This window comes from Ranitomeya variabilis, chromosome 1 (genome assembly GCF_051348905.1).
Source record: "Ranitomeya variabilis isolate aRanVar5 chromosome 1, aRanVar5.hap1, whole genome shotgun sequence".
Lineage (NCBI taxonomy): Eukaryota > Metazoa > Chordata > Amphibia > Anura > Dendrobatidae > Ranitomeya > Ranitomeya variabilis.
Genome location: NC_135232.1, coordinates 657,233,800 through 657,245,906, shown reverse-complemented (window position 1 = coordinate 657,245,906; position 12,107 = coordinate 657,233,800). Strand labels below are relative to the sequence as shown.

Here is a 12,107-nt window from a genome sequence, read left to right as displayed (position 1 = left end):
TAAACAATAGGGAAGTTTTGAATGATGCATTCACTCTACACAACATCTATCACGAGATATATCACTGATGTATCCGCAGTGTGTATTGTGCCTTCAGCTACATAGTTCAAGAAAACCACGTCCTAATTGGAGAAGGTGCCACTAATCTGCCATTTTATTTCTTTTTCAGAGCTGTGGAATGATGAATTGCAGTCTCGGCGGAAACGGAAGGACCCGTTCAGCCCTGATAAAAAGAAGAAACCTGTTGTTGTGTCTGATATCCTTTCTGTATATACCTCCTTCTCTTCTGTCACTGGACTCCATGCTGTGTATTTAGAAGCTTTCTATAGTAGTCTGTGACCTATTAAGCTCTTAAAGGTGGCAATATATATTATACAAACCTCTTCCAAAGCCACAGATTGTAGTGAAACCGGCCAACAGCTGATGTATATAAGGGTGTGTTCTTATTCTCTTGACATTAGACTTTGGGTAGGGTATGGGTTAGAGATGAGCGAACGTGCTCCGATAAAGTATCCAAGCATGCTCTGGTGCTAACCAAGTGTCTTAGGCGTGCTCGAAATATGTTTGATTCTCCTCGGCTCCATGTCTCGTGGCTGTTCGACAGCCGTAACACATGCAGACTGTCTGTTTGTTAAGCAATCCCTGCATGTGTTACGTCTGTTGAAGAGCCCCGAGACATGCAGCTGCGGGGAGTCGAACATATTATTCAATCACGCCGAAGACACTCGGTTAACACCAGAGCATGCTCAGATAACACCTTATCCCAGCACGTTTGCTCATCACTAGTAAGGATCTTTTGGACAATAAAAATCCCCATTTTAATGGACTAAGCCGTTCTTTCTCCGTCAGCCATCCATTTTCACACCGGATGTAATTCATAGGCACCTTTCATACCACTTAGGCCAAAAGAGTCCTCTTGTCCTCCGTCAGACTGCACTTTCCTAGACAGTGGAACACTGCAAAAAAAAAGTATATTATGAGGTACTGTATTAACTTGCCCATCATCCCTATCTAGCTATGATTATAGCATAGTACCATCTGCTTCTATACCAATCCTTACATCTGACCTATATGTATTACAGATTTAGACAGGCTCTGCTTAGTAAAAACACAAAAGGCCAAAAAATACAACTACCGTATTTTACGCTTTGTAAGACGCACTTTATTTCCCCCAAATTTGGGGGGGAAATGTGGGTGCGTCTAACAAAGCGGATATACCGCTTACCATTACAGGCTGGGATGAGGGGGTGTCCGCCGCTGCTACCGCCCGCCGCCGCTGTCACCCGCCGCCACTGCCGGGGTTGTCCGCTGCTGCCCCGGGTGATGCTGGAGGCTCCGGTGCTGCGGGGGGCTCTGGCGACATTTTGTGAAAGACCAGAGCCCCCCGGCAGTTCGTTCATGCGTTCTAGTATGACTAACTCCTGGAAAATGGCCGCCGGAATCTCGGGAGATGAGATTTCAGCACTGAGATCTCATCTCTCGAGATTCCGGCGGCCATTTTCCCGGAGTCAGTCATACAGGAACGCATGGACGAACTGCTGGGGGCTCTGGTCTTTCACAAAATGTTGCCAGAGCCCCCCGCAGCACCGGAGACAGCCCTTCAGCACCAGAGCCCCCTGCAGCACCAGAGCCCCCTGCAGCACCCCTCATCCCAGCCTGCAGCACAGCAGCCCCCATGCAGCACCGAAGCCCCCCTGCAGACCCCATCATCCCAGCCTGCAGCAATGCTCCACTCCTGCCTCCAGCAACGACCCTGGGACCCTGATCCACCGCAGCCACAACCCCTGGTAAGCAATAAGACGCATGGATTATAAGAAGCCCCCTCAATTTATTAAAAAAAGTTTTTTCCTATTTTTCTCCTCAAAATTTGGGGTGCATCTTATAATCCGGAGCGTCTTACAAAGCGAAAAATACGGTACTTTGTGTAGTTGACATAGATATGTTGCATAAGTTTTAAAGCTGACAATAAAACAGCGAGGGAGGTACACAGTCTTTATTCCAACGATTATCACAACGCTGCTTACAGTGAACTGTCGATTGCACTTATTTGTACAGCTAATGGAAATATGACATATCTTATAATAAAAGATAAGCATGGAATATCTGCTAAAAAAAAAAAAAATGCAAATTTACCCAAAACAGTTTACTGATTCTCATAGCAGAAGGGCAGAATATTCCCAGATTTACAAATCACATTCACTGTCCGTTTTACAATTAATTGGATTTCAAAGGAACTTGCTTTGCTTTGTGTTGCTTTGTGTGGAACCTGTGTGGGCTGGTATAGGGGATATAGCATGGGAACGCACTAATGGCACAGGAGCATAGAGTACCATCAGATCACATGGAAATGAATGAGCTAGTGCCACAGGAGACACACCATTCTGTATAATGATGAGACTGCTGAAAAATCTACTTTTGTAAGGATTGTTAAATAAATACAAACCTTACAGAAGTACACTTTTCAGCAGTCTCATCAGAGGCAGAAAGGTTATAATAACAGGTAACAGCACTGTGTGTATGTATATATAATGTAAAGGGAACACTAAAATACCATGTCCTAGATATCACTGGACAAAATATTTGTTAAAAATCTTTATTCATTACATAGTGGAATGCGTTGACAGCAATACAACCTAAATATGATCAATGTACATAAAAATTAATATTCCATGGTGGTCTGGATTTGGAATGATACTCAAAATCAAAGTGGAAAATCAAATTACAGGCTAATCCAACATCAGTGGAAATGTCTCGAGACAAGGAAATGATGCTCAGTAGTGTGTGTGGCCTCCACATGCCTCGATGACCTCCCTACAACACCTGGGGCATGGTCCTGATGAGTTGGCAGATGGTCTTCTGAAGGATCTCTCCCCAGATCTGGATTAAAGCATCAGACTATTTCTAGACAGTTTGTGGTGCAATGGAACGGTGTATGGATCAAGACATGATGTCTCAAATGTGCTGGATTGGATTCAGGTCTGGAAAACGGCCAGGCCAGTCCATAGCTTCAATGCCTTCATCATGCAGCAACTACTGAGACACTTCAGCCACATGAGGCCTAGCATTGTCATGCATCAGAAGGAGCTCGGGGCCCAGTGCACCTGCATATGGTCTCACAATGGGTGTGAGGATGTCCTCCTGGTACCTAATGGCAGTGAGGCTAGCTAGCACAAGGAAAGCTGTGGGCCTCTCTAAAGAAATGCATCCCCACACCATTTCTGACCCACTGCCAAACCAGTCATGCTGGAGGATGTTGCATGCAGTAGAACGTTCTCTATGGCGTCTCCAGACTCTTTCACGTCTGTCACAATTGCTCAGTGTGAACCTGCTCTAATCCATGCAGATCACAGGGTGCCAATGTCGAGTCTGCCAATCTTGGTGTTCTCTAGCAAATGCCTATCACCCTGCATGGTGTTGGACTGTAAGCACAACCCCCACTTGTGGATGTTGGGCCCTCATACCACCCTCATGGAGTCTGTTTGACAGTTTGAGCAGACACTTGGATGTTAGTGGCCTGCTGGAGGTCATTTTGCAGGGCTCTGGCAGGCACTGCTTCTTCTGTTCCTCCTTGCACAAAAGAGGATGTAGCAGTCCTGCTGCTGGGTTGTTGCCCTTCTACGGCCCCCTTCACGTCTCTTGGTGTGCTAGCCTGTTTCATGTTATCTGCTTCATGCTCTGGATACTGTGCTGACAGACACAGCTACCCTTTTTACCACAGCTCGCATTGCTGTGCCATCCTGGATGAGCTGCAGTACCTCAACAACTTCTGTTGGTTGTACTGTAGACATTGCCTCATGCTACTGTAAAGTACCTCTAAGGGTGAGGGCAATGAAAAAATGCAAATGTGACCAAAACAGTCAAAGAGGATGAGAACAGATGAAAATAAATTTATATAATATACTAGTTGGCCCGTGCGAAATTTTCGAACGTTGGTTGTCAGGGGCGCAGGCAATTTCAGGAAAATCAAGCTGGTCAAATGTTAATGTATTTAATGAGATGATGAACACAGAGAGGTATTTATAAATGTAGATTGGTAATACATTAAATTGGTTTGATAGGTAGAGGATAAAAAAAGTCTCGAGGTTGTGGTGCCCCCTGCAAGTTACAGTTTTTTTTCTTCAGGTTTCTGAAAATGAATGTTTAAATTGTGTTTATTGATCAAATCGTAAATGTGTGGTTTGTTTGTGTCTTTTCTTGCTGAAGGGGGCAAGTTTACCTTTCAAATGGTGTATTATTTGTGTGTGTGGGGGGGCGAAGTAATCACCGAAAAAGCAGTGCATGATTACAAATGTGTTTGCATTGGTGACTCACCTGCAGTAAAGTGTGCAATCCTCGAATTTGCCTGAAATAGGCTGGGCAAGCTGGAAAGACCCCAAGGCAAATGCCACCTGCATGTAATTTGACCTTTGAAATGGTGTATTATTTGTGTGTGTCGGTGGAGTGTGAACGGAGCAAGTGTGCAATTGAATAGGCAGTGCATGTTTACAAATATGTTTGCATATATGACTGACCTGCAGTGAAGTGTGCAATCCTCCAATGTGCCTGAAATCGGCTGGGCAAGGAGTTCGGCAAGCTGGAAAAGCCCCCAAGGCAAATATTAGGATGTTTGTGATGTCTGTAAGGCTAGGTTCACATTGCGTTAGGGCAATCCGTTAAGCGCATAGCGCTAGCGGATTGCGCTAACGCAATGTTTCTCTGGGGTCCGCGTTCGGCGTCCCCGCTAGCGCAGATCCCCGATCTGCGCTAGCGAGGAACGGACCTCGGACGCACCTTGCAGCGTCCGAGGTCCGTCACAAAAGAACGGCACATCGCTAGCGCGTGCCAAAAATGGCATGCGCTAGCGATGCGCTACAGGGAAAAATCACATTGCTGTCAATGGGTGCGCTAACGGACCCGTTGCACGGCGTTAAATGCGACATTTTTGCCGTGCAACGCAGTCCGTTAGCGTTAACCCATTAACGCAATGTGAACCTAGCCTAAGCAGCTTTGTGGTAGTGTGCTTTGGGGTAGTGTGGTGCCATCTGTAGGTCATTTTTCCTTACTGCAGGTTTATGAAAATTAATGTTTAAACTGTATTTTGTGATCACATCATGGATGTGTGGTTTGTTTAGCTATTTTCTTGCTGAAGGGGGCAAGTTTACCTTTCAAATGGTGTATCATTTATGTTTGTGGGTGCAGTATGAACGGAGATACAAAGTAATCAGCGAACAAGAGTGTTTAGAATTACCGTATTTTCCTGCGTATAAGACAACTTTTTAACCCCTGAAAATCATCTCAAAAGTCAGGGGTTGTCTTATACGCCGGGTACGGCGTGTGCAGGGAGCGGTCCTGTAGGGCTCTGGGATCCATATTCATGTAAAAAAAAAAAAAAAAAGAATAAAAATAAAAAATATGGGTTATACTTACCCTCCGACGGCCCCTGGCTCTCAGTGGTGCAAGCGGCGGCCTCTGTCCCTAACTATGCATTGAGCGAAGGACCTTCGATGACGTCACGGTCACAAGACCACTCACGCGACCGCGACGTCATCGAAGGTCCTTTGCTCAATGCATTCTTAGGAACGGAGGCCGCCGCTTGCACCGCTGAGAGCCGGGGGCCGTCGGAGAGTAAGTATATCCCATATTTTTTATTTTTATTCATTTTTTTTTTTTTTTTTTTTTTTTTTTTTTTACATGAATATGGATCCCAGGTCCTGAAAGAGAGTCTCCTCTCCTCCAGACCCTGGGAACCATCCGCACCGCACACGCCGTATAAGATGACCCCGTCTTATACGGCGATTATATCCCAAACTCCATATTTTATATGGAAAAGTTGGGGGTTGTCTTATACTCCCAGTCGTCTTATACACCAGAAAATACGGGTAATATAGAAGGATTGTAGTGTGTCTAATGGTCGCGTAGTCGATAGGTATGTGTCGCAGAGATGGTTGCTCTCTGTGATGTAACCCAGAGTATTTTCTCTAGTGAATGTAAGCACTGAGAGGTTCGTTTGTTGCACCTGGGAGTGGACCGGGTTACGAGTAGCTGTGAGAGATGGGCTGGTCTAGCTACCCACATACCTCACCTCTGGGTGTGGTTAACAACCTATATAAGGGAGGCTGTTGTTTGGCACATCGTCTATATTTTGGGAGGGAGAAGGCCTCCTGTGTGTGTTTGGCTCCAGACTGAGCCTGAATACTGGATTCTACCCCAGCCTGTGTGCCGACAGACCTGGCGGAGCAGAGCCCTGCTATGGACATTTGTATTTTGTTTGCCTGATCTAAAGGCTGTTTTTTTTTCTGTCTGGCTTCTGGGTTTATGAAGCAATAAACCCACATGAACTTTTAATGGAACAAGCCTCTTGTTTTCCTCCCATCGCACCCAAGTGAGTAAAACCCTTTTAATTGGTGCTAGATGTGCAGGCAGCATTCCAAGTAGAGTCGTGCAACTGCTACCGGAAGGACTGCATGTCCTGGGTTGTCTGTCTCAAGCATGCTAGCATTGCCAGAAAAAAAATGGAGGACCTGCTGAAATACCTGGTCCAGTCACAGCAGCACTAGCAAGAGACCAACAGGCTGTTGTAGCAGCAGTGCCAGCAGGAACAACGGCAGCAGATGCAGCTTCTGGCAACCGCCATCCAGGCAGGACGAGCACCCCAACCCCAAGTTCGACTGATGACACCCACATCTGGAAGGCGGTAAGACTGGCTTTGCAGAAAAATGACCCCTGGGGATGATGATGATGCCTTCCTGATGGTGTTTGAAAGGGCCACAGAGAGGGAGAAACTTCCACCAGAGCAGTGTGCAGAGGTACTGGCGTCATACTTGACGGGAGAGCCCCAGAAGGCGTACTGATTTAGCTTTGCAGGATGCCAAAGAGTATGGCAAGCTAAAAACTGAGATTCTCATGCCCTTGGGGGTGACAATGACTCTCAGGGCACAGCAGGTTCACCGCTGGTTGTATCACCGGGACAAACCACCTCGTTCCCAAATGTTTGACCTCTTGCACCTGGTCCAGAAGTGGCCGCAGCCAGAGTCCTCTATGCCTGCGCAGGTGGTAGAACTTGTGGTGATGGACCGGTTTGTGCACTCCCTGCTGAGGTCCATACAGACTTGGGTTGCCCAGGGTGATCCCGCAGAACGCCGATGAACTAGTCTGACTGGTCGAGAGTTACCAGAGGGTTGAAGATTCCTTGGGAAGACAGCCAACTCTATACTGGTGGACCCAACAGGGGGTGGGGCATCCAAGGTCAAAAGGGGCATGGGAGGTGGTGACCAAGGTCCCTAAGGGTTATATTGTTTGCTGAAGGTGCCATGGCCCAGGCAATATAGCCGCATGTTGTCCCCTGACCCTCAAACAGATGGCCTGCAGCATGGGACGCTGTTGTTCATATTATGCGTATCCAGCCTGCAGTGTGAACTGTCCACCCAGCAAGGGGCCTCAAGCGCATCCCGTGAATGTGAACGGGTGGGAGGTAGCGGCACTGCTAGACTTCGGGAGTCTGGTGAACCTTTTGAAGGCCACCCTTCCTCTCCAACTGACCCCGGGAAAAAAAGTTGGCGTACTGAGTCCCACGAGGTAGGCGGTGTTCAGGACTTGTTGCACCCTATAATTATAGGCTGGGACATTTATTTGTTTTAGGATCTGTGGGGGAAGGGGTCTTAGTTCGCTAGTGCGGAGAGTTAAGCAGTTAACCCTAATGAGGTATCATCACACCCAGAGTCAGACGGATTTCTCTTTTGTGTCATTGTGGGGGATGAAGAGATAGTGTCCCCTGAGTCTGACATTCCAGAGTTAGGGGTGACCAGTGAGAATTTTGGGCAGTGTAGAAATACTTGGCACAGGGTCACTAGTGTTGGTTGATGATGTGACTGAAGACAGAAGCAACCTGATGAATTTTGAAGTGTACAGGACTATGCTTACTGCTCAAATTCAAAACATACTGTGAAATCAACACAGAAGGTTTTAACGCTAAGTGGAATATTCTGCAATGACCGAGTCAATCACCAGATGTCGACCCCATTGGGCAGCTTTTCACATGCCTAAGACAAAACTTAAGGCACAAAGTCCCACAAACAACAACTGAAGTCAGCTGCAGTAAAGGCCTGGCAAATTATCACAAAGGAGGAAACCCAGCGATTAGTGACGTCCATGGCTTCCAGTAGGTTTTGCCATAATGTAAAGAACTAGAGTTGTCGCAGGAGTCCATGGCTCCGTCTTCTGCAGGTGTTGTACTTTTGTGCTACAAGTCTAGGAAGAAGATCATAGACCTAATGGTCCACTCCTGTCTGCCACTACCTAGTCTGTTGTATGTTGGTGGCCCCTCTGTAGCCCCCCACTCCGATACAGATGAGACTAATGATGATGGAACCCACTGATAACGACAGGTTCGGCAGATAGTCATTGATATGTAAGGGGACTTCCTGACTCCTCCACCTCCTCCTACCCCCGACGTGATTGTTGGGGGAGAGAGCGAGCATGATCTGGCTAGTCTGATTTAGGACTGTGCATCTTTTTTGTTTTCGGCTAGATAATCCGACGCAAGCAATGTTTGGCAGCGGCTCTCATAGAGAACACACAAGCAGAGCGAGCGCTCCTATGTATGGGAGAGTTGGGAGAGATATCTGCTGGCTGATGATCAACCAAACCAGTGATCAACCGACAGCCATCTAATGGCGTGTGTGTGACCTTAGACAAATGATGCCATTTATGCTGACCCGTAGAAGCGCAAGCACAGCGTGAAACGGCCGTCGTTTGCTCCTGCTCGCATGAGCTCCTTTCCTCACTCCCCCGGCCATGAAGTTTTTATATGAAGACTGAATAAAGATTGCCAACTTTTAGATCGGTGAGTGCCTTCTTTTTTCTTGCCTGTACTATTGGAATCGTCTGCTTCATTCTGAAGAGCACCCGATCTGAGCATATGTGGCTGGCAGTGTAATGACTGTTGATTAACACCTGTCTCCAGGAGTGGAGCGGACTTAGCTTTGTTCAGACAGTGCTGTTTTTTGTCTTTTTGGTCTATGTATGGGAGAGAGATCTGCTGGCTGAAGATCAACCAAACCAGTGATCAACCGATAGCCACCTCATGGCGCGTGTGTGACCTTACGTCATTAGATGGCATCAATTGTCTATCTGCCTAAAGTGATATGCATACTGATATTTATACTACAACGCTGGGATCTGCCAGAGTGATCTTGCGTTACTTCTATCACAATAATTTCTAAACCTGAATCTGATTTATGTCCTTACATTAGAATAAATTTATAAAAAATAAAAAAAATACAGCAGTGCAGCTTCATGGGCTGTAGGGGGTCTACAGGCTGTTAGCAGACCGCCATGAAAAGCCTATAAAGTATATTTGATTCTGCCTTCCTACAGAAGAAATTTTTTTTTTTGCAAATATCTCCGTCTTTGTTTCTATTGCTTAGTAATCACTTAATGATCAAAAATGTATGGCTGTCAGTGGTCAAACCTCAACTGAAAATAGCCTCCCGGGGAACTTGGCACAATGTCCATTCACTGCCATAATAAGTAATTATCTTATTCTAGTAAATCCTTTAAAATGGAGCATTTCCATGCGCTTCCCCTACTGTGATATAAGTCTGCCCACACAAGCAGATTAAGTCGTTTTGTCAATGGTTATTTTTCAGCATAGAGCGCATTTAAGAGTATAAAACACTGCTTTTTTTATGAGTAGCCATCAGATCCTGACTCATACGGCAGCTTTATGGGTAATGAATGTAAAAACTACCAAAAATAACAAATTGATGTAGAATGGGTGATTGAGTCAGGATTTGTCCTATGTGCAAAAAATATCTTTTTTTTTTGTTTTATAACTTGCCCAAACTTTTTCTATGGCCATCTGCATATTACGAAGAATATGACATCTGGGTATGAACAAATGGAGGATGTTACTGAACGAGTGTTGCTGTGAACGTGCCTTATTGCGGATGCAAGCGACCATAGTTTCAGTCCGAGTGCAATCATTCAAAACCTCAGTTTGCATTTGGACCAATGTTATTCAGTGGGGCAGTACATGTCTTATGTATTTATTTTCTTGGACAGCGTGGTTCATAGAAAAAACGCAGCATGCTCAATATTCCTCGCAAATCGGATGGCACTTGCCCATTCAGGTCTCTGGGTTCATGGAAAACATCGGACCACACTCAGATGACATCTGACATTCTGCAGATTCGAACAATGGAGAAAGTGGAGAATTTTTTTCCTCCATCTTCATCCTCATTAAAGATATTTGGATCACACTATGCTGACATTCAGATCAGAGTTTGATCAGCGTGTCATTTGAATAATCGGCCCGATTGTCTCAGGTGAGCGAACCTACGGCCATCAGCCTAAGCCTGATCATCCAGAGATATAGAAAGATACATAAATTATATAAAGTTGAAACCAGAAGTTTACATACACCATATAGAAAGACACATATGTATGTTTTTCTCAATATCTGACATGAAATCAGAATAAACTGTTCCCGTTATAGGTCAATTAGGATTACCATAATTATTGATTGCCAAATGCCAGAATAATGAGAGATAAAGAAAGTTTTCAGGCATTTTTATTACTTACTGAAAACTCAAAAGTTTACACCCATTTTATTAGTATTTGGTACCATTGCCCTTAAACTGAATGGCTTGGGTCAAACGTTTGGGATATCCTTCCACAAGCTTCTCACAATATTTGGTCGGAATTTGGGCCCATTCCTCCTGACAAAACTGGTGTAACTGATCCAGGTTTGTAGGTCACCTTGCTCGTACCGGCCTTTTCAGAACATGTCTCCAAAAATTAAGGTCTTTGCTCCTGTGTGCATTTGCAAACATTAATCTGGCTTTTTTTTTTGTTTCTTTTGGAGTAATTTCTTTCCTGGCAGAATGGTCTTTCAGCCCATGTTGATACAGTACTCTTTTCACTGTGGACATTGACACAATCTTACCAGCTTCCGCCATCATCTTCACAAGGTCTTTTGCTTTTGTCCTTGGGTTGACTTGAACATGTCAGACCAAAGCATTTTCATCTCTGAGACATAGAACTCTTCTCCTTCCTGAGCGGTATGATGGCTGGACATTCCCATCTTGTTTGTACTTGCATGTGTGTGTATATGCGTCCATTTTGTAGAACAGAAGAGAAGACCCCCAGCATACAGGACTTTTACATCTGTGATTAATGAAGAAAAGGAGAAGGAAAACAATTCTGTGGAAAGGGTGTACCGAGCACCTATTCTTGGCTTGAACAGTCATTTTGTCTTGTCCTTAAAAACGGAATGTGAAAATGCAAGTGTTAATCACTGGTCTGCTGAAATGGTCAATATCTGCCATTTTTGATGACTTTTTTTAATTTAATGTGTATGGGAAGCCTTAGCTTAAAATGGTGATTATTGGGGCGATTGGTAAATTATAGTAATTTTAGCCCTTTGTTCAGCCTGCTTGTCATACAGCAGAGAGCAGGTTATGTATCAGCAGCTCTGCCTCTGCTCATTCAGAAGAACAATAAGAGTCCCTTTGCAGGCAGTGTAGGTGGGTCCTTCACCTAGATATTGACTCGTGTGCCCACGTATATCCATCTTGGTGCCTTGTTGAACTTTGTCAGTTATTAGTTTATGCAGTACTAAAACCGATGGGTATGCATTATGGAAATAAGTCTTGTAAGGCTGCGGTCTGTGTAATGAAAAGAAAACTTTCTTTTTTTAACAATGTTGTTGAAGGGCCGCTTAGTGAATTGGTCACCAAGACTTTTCTATAGAATCTGAGTGAAGCATGATGTAGGGGTAGACACCCCAATTCCTGTGCTGTCACTTACTGGGCTGCTTGATGTCAGTTTTATCTGCTGTAAATCTAGCAGTTTTCAAATTGCTGAGCTCTGTATAACCCCGCCTACACCACTGATTGGCAGCTTGCTTTTATACTGTGCATAGGCAGAAAGTGCTAATCAGTGGTGGAGCAGGGATATAACAGGTGAAAGGAGGCATAAAACACTGATTTTATTGAAAAACCAAAACACAGCCTAGTAAGTGACACATTACTGAAATCAGTCTCTGCCCCTACATCATGCTGCTCTCAGCTTATAAAGCAAAAACCTTCTGAGTTGTGTAACCAGCTCCTGCCAAATTTCTTTATTTT

At 45.0% G+C, this 12,107-nt stretch overlaps 1 protein-coding gene across 1 annotated transcript in view; it reads left to right on the top strand.

The window, feature by feature from the left end:
* BRMS1L (BRMS1 like transcriptional repressor) overlaps positions 1–12,107 on the top strand; it is a 78,939-nt gene that overhangs the window by 52,091 nt on the left and 14,741 nt on the right. The window contains exon 6 of the mRNA XM_077262686.1: positions 170–256. Coding sequence (XP_077118801.1) covers positions 170–256 — 87 coding nt within the window. The remainder of the gene's footprint in view (positions 1–169; positions 257–12,107) is intronic.